General features: G+C 41.9%; 1 protein-coding gene across 3 annotated transcripts in view; it reads left to right on the forward strand.

The window, feature by feature from the left end:
- Positions 1–18,980, forward strand: part of dock8 (dedicator of cytokinesis 8) — a 233,949-nt gene that overhangs the window by 142,340 nt on the left and 72,629 nt on the right. For all 3 annotated transcript variants that reach the window (XM_067983264.1, XM_067983265.1, XM_067983266.1), the window contains 5 exons: positions 6,083–6,200; positions 10,093–10,163; positions 12,566–12,710; positions 14,480–14,581; positions 18,864–18,959. In XM_067983264.1, coding sequence (XP_067839365.1) covers positions 6,083–6,200; positions 10,093–10,163; positions 12,566–12,710; positions 14,480–14,581; positions 18,864–18,959 — 532 coding nt within the window. The remainder of the gene's footprint in view (positions 1–6,082; positions 6,201–10,092; positions 10,164–12,565; positions 12,711–14,479; positions 14,582–18,863; positions 18,960–18,980) is intronic.

Consider the following 18,980-nt stretch of genomic DNA (forward strand, 5'->3'; position numbering starts at 1 on the left):
TATATTTATTGAATGCTTATTTTACAAACTCTGAATTCATGAAGCAGCCTTGCACAGAAAATTATTATTATTATGCTTTTAATAACATACTTGGTGCATTTTAACCTTGAAATCTGTGGGTGCATGAGTTCCAGACAGGAACGTGTACACGCAAAGATCAAAATTATTGGTCTCAAAATAGTTGCTGGAAATTTTTTTTTACTCCCACTGGACTGTGTTTTTGGGAACATAGCAAACAAAATCCAAAGCATCTACCCATAAAGGCAACTTCTGATTCTACAAATATCAAGAAACATTTCAACTCTTCAATAAACTTCCAGTCTTTATTTTCTGGGAGAAAGGGGGTTGGAATTTTGATTGACAACTGTTGAGTCTTCCTACACTCTAACAGAGGATACTTGGGAGTCATTGAATATACCGAGCAGTACTAAAGCGCATTTACACAAGCTAAGGAAGTAAATATTTAATGAAAAGTCTAGTCACTGTACTGTATCAGTTCTTTTTCATTAATACACCATAATCTCTCTGCTTTAGAAATAGTCCTGGTCATCGTGAGCATTATTCTGCCTCAAAGTAGCTGCTATCTGTGATCCAGTTGAGATTAGAATCCATTTTGCTTTAAATATTTAAGATCAATATTATCAATCCTTTATTTCCCTGAAATTTTAGAATTTTGGTTATCAATCATGTTTCATTTTAATTTCATGAGACAATTAAAAATTGAATTGCCAAAACCCAAGGTGTAATATTTCAAAGCTGGAAACACTGTTGGATCTAATGAGAGCATAAGCATTGCATTACAATTGGCCTCAGTGCCCCTGGGTGAAGTAAAAGAAAACTCATCCAGGCCTCTTACAATCATAGCATCTTCTCCAATCTATCTACATAACTGAAGTCTCTCATCCTTGGAACCATTCTAGTAAATCTTTTCTGCACCCTCTCAAGGCCTTCACATCCTTTCTAAAGTGCGGTGCCCAGAACTGGACACAATACTCCAGTTGTGGCTGAACTCTTGCTGCTTAGCTTTGCTGAACACCTCCGCTCTGTCCACAAGCGCGACCCTGACCTGCCGGTCGCTTGCCACTTTAATTCCCTGTCGCACTCCCACTCTGATCTCTCTATCTTTGGTCTCTTATACTGTTCCATTGAAGCTCAACAAAAGCTCGAGGAACAGCACCTCATCTTCCAGACTCGACATTGATTTCAATAATTTCAGATCATAACCACTGCTCCCATTTTTTCAGACACCAAGTGCTGGTAATGGTTCTGCTGTTGCCATTTACAGCTACTCCTGACCAATCTTTTGTTTCTTAACCTGTCCCATTACCACCTTCCTTGCCTTGCACCATCATCCCTTTTGTCATTTAATCACTTTTTCCCCTCTACCCAATCACAGACCTTCCCTTTTGTTCTTTCCTCCCCTCCCCTCCCTCCCCCCTTTCCCTGGCTCTGTAATTGCTTAAAAACTTTAACTCTTTAACATCTTCCATTTCTGATGAAAGGTCTTCAGCCTGAAACATTAACTCTTTCTTTCTCCATGCTGCCTGACTTGCTGAACTTCTCCAGCATTTTCTGTTTTTATTTCAGATTTCCAGCATCTACAGTATTTTGCTTTTGGTCTTGCTGCTTATCACTATGCTTCATGTGTGTGTACACCAGGGGAGCACAGGATGAGGTTTGTCTGTGATGGATCTGACACTTCAATAACACGCCAACTCTCATTGCCTTAGTTCAACACATGAAAAATGGCCACCTGAGTAAAATACTAGAGGGCTTCAAGAGCCCTGTGGAACAAATCCACAATTTAAAAAAAATAATAATCTTCACAGTTCTAAATTGGTACATGTTTCAAGAATCTATTAGCTGAACCAAGGATATTCTTTACTCACAGACTTCACAGAGGGCCTTTTGGGATGAGTTAAGGAGATCAGATTATATTATTCTGTCAGCACACGGGTCAGTCACATTTGCAGTTATTTGTTGCCGGATGCTGAACAATTTTGTCCTGTGTTGTGAAGTGAACATCTCTGATGATTTAGCTTCATTTTTAGGTACGATTTCAATTCCTCATTTCAAAGAGTCCACCTGTAAGAGTTGAAAAAAAGTGTATGAAAATTCCTGGTCGTGTGCAAGAAAATGTGTGACATAGTGATAATAGAAATGGTTCAAAAGGCTGGACTAAGTACTCAAGAGGAGAAGCAACTGAAGGTCAAATAATTCTCATTTTGTATAGATCATTGGTGAGGCCATATTTGGAATACTTTTTGTATTTTTGGGCACCCTATCTTCAGAATAGCAAAGATGATTCTTGGACTGAGAACCGTTATGAAGAGAGACTCAGAACCAGACTCATTTTCATTAGAGAAAAAAAGCTTAATAAATCTCATGATACAAATGCTGAGAGCCGTAAACAATTTGAATATGACTAAGCTAGTTAATTTAGACAGAGAATGCAGAAGTAGAGGACAAAAGTACAAGATTAATAAGACTCTAGCAAGGCCAGGGTTTAGAAGAATGACTTTTTCCTTGAAGCAGTGGCTATGTGTAGCAGACTCCCAGCAAAAGCATTTATTGCTCTTTCAAAAAAGAGCTGGACAAATAGTTAGTTAGGAAAGGGCTGGGAGTTTGAGAATTGGATGTGTTGTGAATGTTATCGGTAGAATGCAGCTTTCCAGGTTTAAATAGTGGTGGAAGTGTAGACAGATATTGTGGCGTTTTATTCAGCTATCTTTGGCAGTCAGGGAATGATTTTGCATAACATTCCCTTGGGCAATTATAAAAGTAAGATGGAGTTCATGTTAAGACAAGTTATACATTGTTTGTGTATGGATCATGATATATGGGCTGATTGGTCTTTCCTTGTTCATGCTTATGTTTTTAAGGTTAATTTTTAGCTGACATCATTCAGTGGATCTTCAGTTACTAACTAAGACAAAGCCTGTCTATCTGGTTCCTTAGCCAAGTGGCCATTTTTCATGCTTGAGTCTAGATCAGAGGTTTCAAACTCATTTTATATGGTGGGCCTGATCTGATATCCTGGTACTTGGCATGGGCCACATTTAGCAAAAGTTATTAAAATAGAACTAGCTAAAGATATAACATACTGGTACTTGCTTACATTTATATTTGATTTCCTATATTTCCCTTTCTGATCCAAGAACAGTTGGATCTCACCATGCAATTTAAAGAAGAGCTTCAACACAGCTCCCCAACTTAGCCACAGAACTGCGGTGTGATATGGCAATCCGTGGTGAATTTCATGTTCTTCCAACAGCCGGCTAAATTGCTGTTGGTTGAGAACTGCGCCTTGAATAAAATTTACAGTTTTTATAACCACATCCATAACGTGACTCATTTTCAAAGTTTTACTACAAGAGTTTCTTCATGTAAAATGCAGTGAAAGCTACTAAACTGCTGGTTTGGGTTAATACTTTATAATTTGGCCTTCAGTTTTGCCACAAGTCCAGCTTTCTTGCTCATTATTGAAAGTCCTCTGCCTCTTGTCCAATCCACATCCAATTTGTCCAGAGCTCCCACCAAGCTGTCAAAGAGGTTATTTGCTGTTGTGTCTCTCATCAGCCTCCATTTCTACAAGCTTCTCGGTTATCCACATGTTCAGCTCCACAAATGAATACTGCTAGCTGAGTTACATTAGTGCTTTCATCAATTGCAATTGAAATAGCAGCAATGCACTTTGCTTTGTCCAGGAGTTGACCGTTCAATTCTCAGCAAAATCATTGATTCTTTTAGCAATTGTGTTTCTTGAGAGACTGATATTTGCAAAAGCTTGCTGCTTACCTGGGCACAATATTTCTGCAGCTTTTAGTATTCTGTTCTTCAAAAATTCTCCCTCAGAAAATGATGTCGCAGACACAGTTATTTCATGGGCAATCACTTAGCTCACCTTAACAACAGCATCACTTACATGATGAGTATTAGTAAACACTGATTGCTACTTTCTCAACAAATGTGCTAATTCAGAAACTTTATTTTCCCGTAACTTTCCTGTATACTTATCATATTTTTCCCCATGATTTGCTTCATAGTGTCTTCAAACATTGTATTCTTTAACTACTGCTACCTGTTGCTTTCCACTGATGTTCGCAAAGAAATACGAAATTCTCTTGAAACGCACGGCACACTTGATCTACTTTTCTCTCTTGGATGAAGACATGATGGCTGCTTGTAAAAACCAGGGATCAATGTTACAAGATGCTGAGTGAATAAAGAAATGAAGATTCATGGGGCAATAATCTTGTCACTTTAAGCAAATACATTCATACTTTTTCTTCATTAAGCATTAACAATACAAATTTATACACCGATATGGTGTTCTTTTCTTTTACACTGGTCCCTAGTCAGCACCAACCACCCAGACAGTGCCAACCAACTAGTCTGCGAAAACCACTCTAAAACACGATCAACCTATGCAGCAACAGTGAGGAGAAGCCTGACCATCACTGACCACATGCTATAGCTGAAAGGGAAATGGAGAATCTATTTGAAAGGACAGGACTTCAACCAAGCAGCATTTCCCGCTGAATTTCATATCACAGCACCAGCTGAAAGACAAATTTAAAATGACCAGGCTTTCAACTCTGAGCAGGAATTGCAGCCAATCGGCACTTGCCCACCAAAGTCAATTTTTTTCAGCAAGCAAGGACGGCCTGCCAGTTCAGGAGTCTGCGGGCTGGCTGAAAGTGTTCCGCGGGCAGCATTCGGCCTACGGACTCTACACGCTGGTCTGGATAGTGAGTGTAAAAAACTATTTGACCATGGCAGGGAGCGACATAGCTGAGCCTGATTGTTGTCTAACTCAACATCCACACATGTGCATTTTCCAGCAAGCGTCCATTGGATATCGATCAGGAGCATGAACCCACGCTGTTTTTTGCCCCTGCACAGGAGCACTGACCTCAATTGTAGCTCCTTAACTAACCGCCCCTGCTGATATTAGCTAACTCAGCACAGACCAGTGATTGATTCTCAAATCTTCCTCCACCATATAGGCATTATCACACCTAATGGTGCTCTTACCCACTCAGTCATCGGGGGAGCTACGGGGAAATTTTTAACCTCATTAGGTCAGTTTATAATGAGGTAGATTTTTGTGAAGGCACATCAGAAAATTGGGTTCATGCTATCCAGTGTGAAAGCTCTGAGGCGGGTGAACTAAAGATGAAAATTTACCCCAGTGTTCATAAATGTAATTTGTATTGTGCATATTCCATGCTTCTTAGTGATACTGGAACTTTTTCTTAGATTGTCAACACAGTAAAGATGAACGTCTAGTGAGATATACAAGCTTGTGAAAAGATAATTGCGTGTGTTTCCTCTTTAAAACAATTTATTACCACATTTTAATGAGCTAACACGCTACTAGCTGTGATATTGAAAGCAGGGGTTGTGCACTTAAAAAATAAATAAAAACCATGACAGCACAGTGCTGCCAGGGTCGTGAGAATCACTGAACCAATTCCAGCTCTGGCCAGCCTTGAGCTTTCACCTCCTTGGCAAGAAGGAAACTTCCAGCCTTATCAGTTATTGAAAAGGGTGGAATAATCTCCTCATGAAAGCATTGTTGTGAAATTTGTGGTCAGACAGAAACCTCTTTATAGACTCCATTAATATGCAACCAACTCCACAATGGATTGCCACAAAATAGTTTTTTTCAACTGGACAGTTCATGTTTTGGGCAGACTGTCCATTTTTTCCCGTGTAATATAAACAGCCAGCAGAATCCAGTTTTCTAGTTTTTTTTTTCCAATTTTTATCCAGTATTTGTGATGTTTGCAGCAAAATATCAAAACCAAACAAATTCAAACTATTCCAGTAGTTACAAAATCACCATCATATTCAACAATGGTTGAAATCATTTGCCTTAATACAATTTTTTTTAAATACTCTTTTTTAAGCTACTCTTCTGGCTCCTCACCCGCCCTCTGTCCAGTTTTGGACTTGACAAAAAGTGCCAACCCTAAATGGTCCTAAATTTTGATGTAAAAGTTAATAGATTTTTTTTCATTTCGGTTGATCTTGATTTGCTGGTAACTATTGTCATTTGTTTCACACTCATTTGCAGGAATCTTCTCTATGTCTACCCACAAAGACTTAATTTTGCCAACCGGCTGGCTTCTGCGAGAAACATCACAATCAAAATCCAGTTCATGGCAGGCGAGAATCCAAGCAATGCTATGCAGGTAATATGGTGAAGATAATCACTTCTCATTTGTGAGTATTGTAGAAACGTATTGCCTGTTTGGACCAGTGACCACAGAAGTAAAGCAAGATTCAGTGTAAAAGGTTGTACCTTCATGTGGTTTTTAATGTCCTGCAAACCTGGGCATGCGAAGTTCCATCTCAGTGTTTAAAAATGTCCCAGGTAGTCCACTGAACCAGTGTGAAACTTTTAAAACTTATTTTTGAATCATTTTAGCATCAGGAGAGAGTGGACACTGCCACTGGCTCTCATTTAACAGTAAACATTGACTAGCTAGTGTGCGTGCACAGGATATGGAAGCACTGGAGAAAGCGCTGAAAAGATTTACAAGCATGTTACCAGAATTGAGAGGATGCAACTATCAGGAAAGATTGAGCAGGCTGGGGCACATTTCTCTGGAAAAGAGAAAACTAAGAGGAGACTTGATAGAATTTTTAAAAAATATGAAGGGGTTTGATAGCATGGATGTGGAAGAATTGTTTATACTTATGGGTGAGTCCAGAACAAGGGACAATAGCTTATATTGCCTCTCTTCGTTCTTCCTGTCAAAATTGGACTCCTCTGCATGAAATTTCATCTGCCATGTGTCCGCCCATTCCATTAGCCTGTTTACATTCTCTTGAAGTCTATTACTACCCTCCTCACTGTTTACTGCACTTCCAAGTTTTGTGACATCTGCAAATTTTGAAATTGTGCCCTGTACACCCAAGTTCCAGTCATTAATAGATATCAAAGAAAGCAGTGATCCTCGTACTGACCCCTGAGGAACACCACTGTATACCTTCCTCCAGTCCGAAAAACAACCGCTCACCACTACTCTCTGGTTCCTGTCACTTAGCCAATTTCGTATCCGTGCTGCCACTGCCCCTTTTATTCTATGGGCTTCAATTTTGCTGACAAGCCTATTATGTGGCACTTTATCAAACGCCTTTTGAAAGTCCACATACACAACATCAATTGCATTGCCTTCATCAACCCTCTCTGTTACCTCATCAAAAAACTCAATCAAGTCAGTTAAACACGATTTGCCTTCAACAGATCCGTGCTGGCTTTCCCTAATCAATCCACACTTGTCCAAGTGACTATTAATTTTGTCCAGGATTATCGTTTCTAAAAGCTTCCCCACCACCGAGATTAAACTGACTGGCCTATAGTTGCTGGGTTTATCCTTACACCCTTGCTCAAAAAAGGGTGTAACATTTCCAGTTCTCCAGTCCTCTGACACCACCCCATATCAAAGGAGGATTGGAAGATTATGGCCAGCACCTGTGCAATTTCCAACTTTACTTCCCTCAGCAATACTAAGATGCATCCCATCTGGACCAGGTAACTTATCTACTTGAAGTACAGCCAGTTTTCTAGTACCTCCTTTATTAATTTTTATTTGTCCAGTATCTCAACTACCTCCTCTTTTACTGTGGCTTTGGCAGCATCTTCTTCCTTGGTAAAGTCAGATGCAAAGTACTCATTTAGCACCATGTCCTCTGCCTCCATGCATAGAACTCCTTTTTGGTCCCTAATCAGCCCCACCCCTTCTCTTACTACCTGTTTACTATTTATATGCCTACAGAAGACTTTTGGATTCCCTTTTATGTTAGCCACCAGTCTATTCTCCCACTCTCTCTTTGCCCCACTTATTTCCTTTTCCATTCTCCTCTGTACTTTCTATAATTAGCCTGGTTCTCACCAGGAGAAATTTCTTTACTCTGGGAGTGGTAAGAATGTGGAACGTGCTGCTACATGGAGTGGTTGAAGCAGATAGCATTGATGCATTTAAAGGGAGACTTGATGTATACATGAGGCAGAAGAGAATAGAGGGATACAGGGGCAGAGTGGGAAGAGGTAACTAGAGTGGGAAGAAGCTCATGTGGAGCATAAACGCCAGTTGGGCCAAACGGCCTGTTTCTGTATACACTCTGTAATTCTAGCTCAATGTGATGTACATCAAGATACAAGCAGCAGTGTAATTCGAGTTTGCTGAGTGTATAGAGCACTCTTAAGTCCAGTATCTGCAGTATAAAGGCATTCTTATGCATGACTCTGACTTTTATTTCAGGGGGATTTATGGCAATTGATTATTCAGATGGTTTTACTTTGCATGTTTACCATCATTTATTATTGATATATCCAACTAAAATTCACTTTCCATTGAACAAAGTGAAAATTGCAATTTCAACTAGATAAAATCTCATGGGTGATCATTTCTTTTTCTGTTGACTATTTGTTGAAAGGTCAAAAACATGTTTTTTATGATCAGCTTTTATGATTTTGCTACAAATAGCAGAGAGAGAATTCCTCTCATCCTTCAATGTTTTGGTGGGGGGAAAAAAGCACAAGGAAGTACAAATCAGATTAAAGTGAGCATGTCAAAGGGATATCCTCCAATTCTCGAGGAGTTTTCAGGCAGAATCAGTATCTGGAACAGCTGTACCACTTTTATAAGAAAATGAGAAAATATTACAGGGCCAATTTTCCGAATGTGTGCTCCTGACACGGAACCTCATCTGCTGGGAGTGCACATCAGAAAATTGCCTCTTACACCCACAGCTGAGCAAACTTGTACAGTGATTATGTATTTTTTTTTTTAAAAAGAACTTGCACCCGGCCACCTTCCAATTGGACGATTGGAATAGGGCAAGCAGTGGCTCTGCAGGCAAACATAAGAACATAAGGAGTCGGCCATACGGCTCCTCTTGCCTGATGTGCCATTCAATAAGAACATGACTGATCTTCTACCTCAACTCCACTTTCCCGCCCTAAGAACTATATACATTTCAATGAGATCACCTCTCATTCTTCTAAACTCCAGAGAATATAGGTCCATTCTACTCAATCTCGCCTCATAGGACAACCCTCTCATCCCAGGAATCAATCTAGTGAACCTTTGTTGCACCCCCTCTAAGGCAAGCATACCCTTCCTTAGGTAAGGAGAGCAAAACTGTACACAGTATTCCAGGTGTAATCTCACCAGAGCCCTATATAATTGCAGCAAGATCTTCTTACTCTGATACTCCAGCCTCCTTGCAATAAAGGCTAACATACCATTTGCCTCCCTAGCTGCTTGCTGTACCTGCATGTTAACTTTCTGTGATTCGTATACAAGGATACCCAAATCCCTTTGACTACCAACATTTCTTAGTCTCTCACCTTTTAAAGAATATTCTACTTTTCTATTCTTCTTACCAAAGTGAATAATTACACAGTTCCCCACAAGTCCCCTTTCTTCTTTTTGGAAATGTCCAGCCTGCTTTTCTGCCCCATTTCCAGGGAGATGGCATGTATTGGGGATGTGACCAGCCCATTCAAATGACCCAGCCCACTGTTGGACAGGCACTTTGTGAACACTCTGCTTGTCCACCATCTGGGCAAAAGAGGCCAGTGAAATCGGCTCCTGTCTCTTTTTGACTCTCGTGTGAAACGAGTCTAAAAATGCTTTGCCTAACATGAAATAAATATTCAGATTCCTTACATTCGGGACACCTTGGTCGTTCAAAGGGTTTTGGCACTAAAACGTAGAGCCACAGACTGAGACACAAAGGTAGGCTTAATCTTTTTTTACTCACTTCCCAGTCTATGCCATGCTGATTTTAAAAGTAATGAACAAAGGCTGTGGCACCTCCCGACTGGGAGAAGGAAAACTAGGGGATCATTTATGAGAAGAAAAGGGCATAAAGAAAGAATTTTAAGAACTCTCTATATCCTAATAAGGGGACAACCTTTAACTACAAACAGAAAGTGATTAAATAAGTTTAAACAATTTAGATTCTATTGTTTCCACTATTTTTGAGAAAAGAAACAATTAAAAGCTTTTAAGTGTTTTTATCAGAATGTCAACTGCCCTCACTTTAAATGCCCTTTTATTTATATTTCAGGTTCTCTTTGGAAAATCAAGCAGTGCAGAGTTTGTTTCAGAAACGTACACTGCAGTTACTTATCACAACAAGTAAGCATTATTACTGAGGCCATGAAACAACAAATTCTGCTTAATGTATTCCACATATAACAAACATATAATTTATGTATGTATAATTTTTGAAATTTATTTTTTGTCCTCTTCGTAATGCCTCCCTGTGCAATGTCTTAATCGCTGGTCATACAGATGTAACGTGTTCTGTTCCTTATTCAGCACTCAATTCAGCCCTGCTAGGCTGTGCACAAAAGAAGTTTGTTTCCGAAACATACACAGCAGTTACTTACCATAACTGCTGTGATTCACCAGCCTTGCCCACTCTCTCGAATGGGAAGTGGGCGTGTAGTATGTGGAAGGGAACCTAAAAGATAGGAAAGTAAAAACTTGAAAAGAATGTAGCAGAAATGAAACTCTCAGGAACAAGCAAAAGGATCTGTTTTGGCAGATACTGTGTGCTGGATTCTCCTATGGTCAAAAGGAACAGACATGCATTCACCCACCTAGTGCTGCTGGTGGTAACCGCCAGACACAGAGGACTCGGGTGTGACAGTGTTCTGGCCACAAACATTGCTACCACGGGCAATTAGGTGACAGCATAAATTCAAGATTGGCCCCAATGGGGCTGAGTTAAAACCAGTGAATTGCATCTTTTTTTTACCAAAAAGCATTGCAGATAGAATCAGTTTGCACTCTAATCTTGCCTGTGAATATGCCATCACATTAGAAAGACAAAAATAGCAGGTGGTGTAAGTGGCATCATTTAAAATGAACTTTGTGAACCAACAAAGCCATGTCATTGATCATAAGTATATAGGCAAATAGGACAAGCTGCCCTTATTCCTTACTCTACTCGTACAGGTTGGCTTTTGCATTTCTTAAATAGACTAGACATACTGAGGAATAACAACCTTCTATACACAGACACCCTAATTCAGTAATGTTGGACTGCCTGTATGGAGTAATTCAGCAGACTTTCATTATGAGTTTGTGTTTGCAATCTTAATGATATTGGTGTAATAGTCAGTTACAAAGTGGATTGCTAACATCTGTTTTAGGGCCGAGATTGGATTCTGGTTCAGATATGTTTACAGGGTTCAGTGTGTATGTATGTGTGTGTATATATATGTGTATATGGAATCGATATTGCCCATTTTACATTATTACCCTAAATCAAAATTACCCCAATACATATTGCACTGTGTGCTTGTAAAGAGCGGAGGTGAAATTTTGCAGGGGTCTGCCAGTGCCCCATTGTAACTCCTGGCAGGAGACCGGCAGAACCCCCAGGAAAGCAACGAAGACCCAGTTTCACCGAAAGTTTCCTCATTGCCTTCCATCTGCCTCTTAATAAGCAAATGACGGCCAGGGGAAGAAGCCGGGGCAAGAATTCCCTAAGCTCGGAGTTCCCACTGCTCAGGCAGGAAGGAAATCTGACACAGTAGTGGTAGATTGTGTGGCGAATTTTGAAGCCAATGTATTTGAGTTGTCCAAAAATCATGGCAAGGAAAAGACAACGGAAAGTGCAGACTAGGAGCAGCTTTTAGAAAAATAGAAAGACATAGGAGCTGTTTCCGCTCTGCTGCCGTAACTTTGCCAAAAATGGGGCCGAAACCTCGTTTATGCGCGTCAATGAAGTTTCCACTATATTTGCGGTGAAGTTATGGCGCTGGAGTGGAAGCAGCTCCGAGGAAATTACCGGCCATAATTTATTGGGCCCTCAGTGGCTCAGTATGTGAATATAATTCTCTATACCTATACGATAAATGCAATTCACATATACTACTCTTACAGTATAATGGGCCAGATTTTGCTGTAATGGCATCTGCCGTTAGTTAGACTTGCCTTTGCACGTTTAGGTTTTAAAATTTTTTGCGTGGCAAGTTGCTGAAATTGGGAGCTGGTAATGTCGCAGTGAGGCAAACAGGGCATCTGGGACCTGAGTGAACGGGGCAACAAACTGTGTATCTCCTTCATCAATCAGATTGAAGGATTGTTAAATAAAGAGCACAAGGACTGAGAAGGAATTATAAATTAGAGTGGGTGAATTCAATGTCAAATCAGGTACAGAAAGAGAAATAAAGAGTGGGAAAGAAAGATTAGATTAAGAGAGAGAGAGTAAAGGGACAGAAAGGAAAAGTTTTTAAAAAAAATTTAATTTAAAATGTTACGTTTTTAAAATCTCCGACAACAATTAAAACCTGAAGGAATGAGACTCCACACCTGTAATAGTTAATTTTCAGCACCAGAGAGGTTAATTGGCAGTAAGTAACTCTTATCACATCGTTAAAAGGGGTACTTAGACTGGAAATGACAGTAAGCAGAATGTGAAGGCTTTGCATTATAAATATTGCGAATTGGGCTACAGCAACCAACTAGACTAATCAAAATAACAATATTCAATGGCGATTGATTGTTAATATTTGCTTGTACCACAGGTCTCCTGATTTTTATGAAGAAGTAAAACTTAAACTTCCGGCCAAGATTACAGAAAGACACCATTTGCTGTTTACATTCTACCACATCAGCTGCCAACAGAAACAGAACCAAGTAGGCTCACCAGAGAATCTAATTGGCTACTCGGTAAGTTATATCAGTTCATGGAGCACTTTCTGTTCACTCCAATGGACTGATATGGCCAGGAGGTCCCAGTGATGCTGTACATCTGTCATTAAAATAGATTCCCCTCATAGTTCAATGAATACGGTTCCAGGTTCAATCTTTTATTCGCTCTATGTAACATGATCTCACAGTCAGGTTAATCAGTTGAACAACTATACTTTGTCTCAGCTCCTCTGGGCTAGAAATGGGAAAAATCAGCCAAAGTTCCAACTCCTAATTACAAACCAATGACCCTTGCTGAAGAAAACATATTTGTGGACATGAAATGAAAACAAGATCAGGCTCAGCTGTAATGTCCCCTGTGGTCAAATAGTGTTTAACACTTGCTCTCCTGGCTCTTGCATGAACAATGGCCACTGGGTTAAGGTGCTAGTGACCTATTGCTGCCTATGCAACAGTACCCCAGTTTGAGTTGCCACCTTCAGAAGAAAAGGAGTAAGAGGGAAAATGGGAGGAGAAAAAATAATTTAAAAAGTAGTTATTTATTTTTGAAATAAAGTTCTATTCCCTTTGGCCATTTCATCTCATACACAAGAGAGTGTGCAGCAAATTTAGGACATGGGACCAATACTAAGTTATAAATTGAAAAAAAAAGTTTAAACCTGCTCCCATACCATGATTAGAAGCAGTGTAGTCATCCAAAGATGTGACTTGAATTCAGAATAAAACAATTGGCTTATTGTACCTTTTGTCTGTCAAACATCAATTGTTATGCATGTCAATATGCACATTTCTATGTAACACTTACACCTGATTGACTGACTCAATTCTCATGTTCATTGAACAGTAACAAATCACAAGGGAACAGGTAGGGACCATATCAACCAGCATGTAGCAAGCAGGAATAAACACCACCAATCATCAAGTTCAAAAAGCTGCAAATGAAAATTGGGCAGTGGGCAAGAGCCAGCAATAAAATAGAAGTCAATTGCTTGGAATATTTCTGAAAATCCTTTCCACTGGCATCTTGCTTTCTCTACTCCATTCACAAATGGACATAATGTTTGTGACATTATAAAGGCATAGAAAAAATTAGAAAATTTACAAATTAAGACGATACAAGACAATTGGGCCAAAAATCCACGGCTCTTCCAGTCGATACCAGCCGTAAGTACAGCAGGAGTGCGGCAGAAAGGCTACCAGTTAAGCCACAATCCAGATACACCAGCGGTTTCTGCGGGGCCTTGTTTAGAGCAGAGCTTCTGCCCATTCCAAACATGGTCTCCTGCGTTATCGAGGTGTAGCTGGGGAGGCGTCTCCCAGGCAGGGAGTTTTGTCATCCCCTGCCTTTTTTCCTTAGCTCAGCCTATTACCTGGATTTTCAGCCAGTACAGGTATAATTGTAAACAATTTTACAACACCAAGTTATAGTCCAGCAATTTTATTTTAAATTCACAAGCTTTCAGAGGCTTCCTCCTTCCTCAGGTGAACGTTGTTGGAAAATATCAGCTGAGGAAGGAGGAAGCCTCCGAAAGCTTGTGAATTTAAAATAAAATTGCTGGACTATAACTTGGTGTTGTAAAATTGTTTACAATTGTCAACCCCAGTCCATCACCGGCATCTCCACATCATCAGTACAGATATAGTAATAGTTGGAACCAATATATCAGATTTTAACTATTACACCAGATTTGATTGTGCTTATTTACATCCTGGTTACTGACTAATAACATTGCTGAACCTAACAGTGTTCAGTAAGTTGATGAAATTCTGCCATCTTTGTTTTCTAGTGGTTGCCGATTCTAATGAATGAGCGTCTTCAAACGGGTCATTACTGTCTGCCGGTGGCTTTGGATAGGCTTCCCAACAAATACTCCATGCACTCTCCAGAGGTAAGTGTTTCTTTTATTTGGCATTCTTGTGATTGATTTTGTAGTGGTATATCTGACCTTGCCAGGACTAAGTTAAGGGCAGATTTGCAGTAAGGTGAGATATGGATGGCATAAAATTCTGATTCACAGTATGGCCAACTTCCTGTTCATGTAGACAGTTGAAAACACTGATGTTACACAATTCACACATAGTACTGATATTATCCATTGCCTTAGATGAGTAGGTGAATATGGAGTTCATATTACACTTACATTGAATTTTACAGCACAGAAACAGGCCATTCGGCCGGGGTTTATGCTCCACACGAGCCTCCTCCCACCTTACTTCGTCTCACCCTATTAACATGCCCTTCTATTCCATTCTCCCTCATGTACTTATCCATGCATCTATGCTATTCATTTCAACCACTCCATGTGGTAGTGAGTTCCACATTCCACCACTCTGAGTGAGAAGAAGGTGTGTGTCTTGTGCCCCCCATCCAAGTAAATTTGGGAAAAAGTATTTTTTCCCTTTGTTTTAGTTTTTATCTGAGTTTTTTTTTCTTCCCTTCACTCCCTCCCTCCCTCCCGCCTGAAGACATTGGGCCCGATATTAGGAGGGAGGCGGGTTGGCATCGGGGGGTCGACTGGGCACATGGGTAACGTGCCCAGTGAATCCGGGGTGTTCTGCACACTTACCTTGGCTTCCGGGTTTCGCACTGGAAAGTTGCGCAGCGGGCAGACTGCGCACCCGCATCATAGGCTGTCAGCTGGAGGAGCCCTATTTAAAGGGGCAGTCTTCCACTGACTGATGCTGCAGAAAGGAGCCAAAATTATAGCATGGAGCAGCCCAGGGGGAAGGCTGCTCCCAGGTTTAATGATGCCTCACTCCAGGTCCTATTGGATGGGGTGAGGAAGAGGGGGAGGACAGAGATCTTCTTCCCGGCGGGTGGGAGGAAGTGGCCTGCCTCTGCCACCATGAAGGCCTGGCTCGACGTGGCAGAGGAGGTCACCAGCACCTGCATACAGTGCAGGAGGCACTTCAATTACCTAAGTAGGTCAGCCAAAGAGAGTACACTTACTCATTCCCCTGCACTCCGTCTGCCACATCACCGCCCCCATCCCACATCTCCTTCTGCACTGCCAACACTACTCTATCACTTCACTCCTCATGCCCATTGAACCCTCATCCTCATCTTACCTGCACTTACTCACCTCCCCAGTACTCATCCCACCACTACCACTCAACCCAATCCTCATACAATCTCATGGCTCTATCTCATACTCACCCTCTCATGCATCTCTTTCACAGTCAGCCTCACTCAACCTGCCACTACCTGTGCTGCAGCCACAGGGCATGCATCACATATTTGTGGTAGGAAGCGTAAGGCAAACGTGTCGTGAGCATGAAAGGGATGCACAAGGGTGTTTGAGGGTTTGTCATGGTTTTTACTTATATTTGATTTCTGATCAACTCACACCACTAATGCCACGTCTTGGCCATTCTTGACTGGCTTGTGCAATAATGCCCTTTCCTGAGGATCACAATGAAGATCCACACCTGATGCCACCCATTGTGTTACTGCAGAGTGGGTGCAGGTGTATTTGCAGGGCTCTTTTGTGCAGACGACTGAGAGACACTGGTGATGTCCCCGATGGCACCCTGGAAGGATCCAGAGGAGAAGTGTTGAGGGCAGTGGTGACTTTGACAGTGACAGGTAAGAAGATGGTGCTCGGGCCAGCTGGGAGCAGCTCGGCATGAAGGAGGCTGCAGATGTCCAGGACTACATGTCGAGTGACTCTGAGCCTCTGTATGCACTGCTCCTCAGAGAGGTCCAGGAAGCTGAGCCTCGGTCTGTAGACCCTGTGGCGAGGGTAGTGCCCTCTGCGACGCATCTCTCTCTGCGGTTGCCCTCCCTCCTGCTGTGCAGGGAGATGTGTCACAGCACTGTGTTGTGGAGCTCCACGTGTCAGAGGTGGACGGCGTGGCCGGCAAGGCTGGTGATGCTGTTCGTCCCCTGAGGAGGTCATGACTGCAGCTACGGCGGGTCCCATCCGGAAGATGTACATCTGAGGGGGTCCGCAAGGTAGGTACATGTGTCTGCACACTGGGGTTGAGGTTGCAAGTTGGTGAATTTTATTGTTAGGAGGAGGGTGGCGGAGGCCAAACTTTGTCCAAAGTGACAGAGTGGCCTCCTGCAATGAGTGAGGGTCTTCCCCCCCGCCCTCCCCCCACTCCCACCTGTCAAATGGACCTTTGCAGCTCCCATAGGCTGGTGGCTGCAACACGTCCACCACAACTGGGAGTGTTACCCCCCAGTACGGGAAACATGCTCAGTTTGGATGAAAATCCCACCCCTCCTAAAATATCTTCCATATCGGGTCTCCTAATGACCTGAAGTATCAAATGAATTGCTTTAAGTGGAGTCCCACATGCGGGGGCTGCGTGCGCATCCAAGCACGTCATTGGGAAACCCGGAAGTGGGCGGGTTGGAGCCGGGCTCCGGACCCGCCCCGGGAATCCCCAATTTTCAGAACCCCCTGCCACGAACACACCCTCTCGGATGTCTGAAAATCGAGCCCATTGACTTTTTAATGGGCCGCAGCTCCACAGGTGCCAGTCTTCCTGCGGTACGTTGCACAGGTGGCAGTTATTTCTTTGTGAGCTTTGACATTAAATGTTGACAGGCTATTTGTGCGTAAGGCTATTCACAGCCAATATGATGGCCACTCGCATTCACTTGCAGCAGAAGTCACTGATAGTGATCAGGAGTGCGGGCCCCCTTGATTTTGCAGGGATACTGAGGCCAGCCTTAACCATTGCTCTGGCTGTAGTCAGGTGGCTTAGCACAGGCTGAAGTCTGCATGACTGAGCTACTCCTTGCATAAACCTATTGAATCGGCAGGTGAGTGTGCTGTGAAAATGTATCAGCAGCTGCAGAGAAATGTGTCACGATTTATTTTTTCAGTGTTAGACCACCTGGTCTAGATTTCTGTTCTAATTACATTGCCCCTTCCCCCCGCCCCCAGTGTAACCTGAGCAGATTGAAGTGGGAATGTTTTTGGAGCCACTCTGCTGGCTCCCCACACTCTGCCACATCCAGGATTTTCCAGAAGTGATGGGCAGCACACAATATTTCCGTCATATGATGGACAGATGGACATATTGTGTATTGCTATGCAAATGACAGAAATGCATCATCCAATCAGTCATTTGTGCCATGGCAACACCGGTAACAAGGGGCACCTGATCATCCAGCTCTGGGGAAGGGAAAGGGGAGTTTGGGTATATACGCCAAGATTGAAAAGGCTATAAGGGAGGAGAGAGTGGAGGAAAGCAAAGTGCTGTTGCAATTGCTGACTTGTATCATAGTTTATCGATAATTACCAAATTCATTCTATTCTACATACATAATTGTGTTTGGAGTTTTGTCCAGAAGACGTCGGAGTCCCTGTTAACCAATGGTCACATGGGTCTTTACAGTGAGCAGGAAGGCAATGAGGTACCAGAATTAAAATCCCATCAGCCTTTCCTGTTTTGTGCTAATAGTTCCTTGAGTATATCCTAACACGGAGCTGATTTTAACTCCACAATATACAGTTTTAATTCTTCCATTGTATCAAGTCCATCAGTAACCTGAAGCCATGATAGTACTGAGCCATGAACCATGAGCCAAAGCTTACATTACAAATATTTAGCGAACAATTACGTCACTGCCTTGGATCAGCCCCTAGAAAAGAGAGTGGTTAGTGGTAATCCGTACAATCTACTATAGTGAAAGTCATGAGGTGCTATGTACTTTTAGGTCTTACATTATAATCACCTATGTCATGCTGCCTTTATCCTATTCCACTGGTCTGTTGCATTACACTGGTGAAACTCAAAACAACTACACAATATCGTCCTCGCGGGAAAAGGCCATTTTTATTTAGAACAAATGTAAAACTTTGGTTAGCCCCAGATTGGCATTCCCTCCTCAATTTGTGCTCATGCCAAACAGAAAACACATGGGCTCATGCGAGATCGCATGCTAAGAAACGGCTGGGAAGAAAGAGTACGGGTGCACAGGGAAAAGGCTGTTTCCAGCTAACTGACAGCTGGAAACAGCTGTGCACAGCTAAAAACTGGAAAGATTGAAAGAAATTCAAACCAACAAAGTGAGAAATGTTTCCTTGCTATTATACAATCTACGTGACTTCATTCCTCCCATATGCAACATTTAAAATGCTCTACAATACCTGGCAAATACATTTGTAGTACATACTTTTTAAAAAATCAACTCATCTTTTTTGTTCAATGCAGAAGATTCCAAACCAGTCTCCACCAATCAAATGGGTAGATGGCCACAAAGGCGTATTCAATGTTGAGATACAAGCAGTTTCCTCTGTGCATACTCAGGTAAGTCCCCTGCCTAGTTTA

Source organism: Heptranchias perlo, chromosome 4 (genome assembly GCF_035084215.1).
Source record: "Heptranchias perlo isolate sHepPer1 chromosome 4, sHepPer1.hap1, whole genome shotgun sequence".
Classification (NCBI taxonomy): Eukaryota; Metazoa; Chordata; class Chondrichthyes; order Hexanchiformes; family Hexanchidae; genus Heptranchias; species Heptranchias perlo.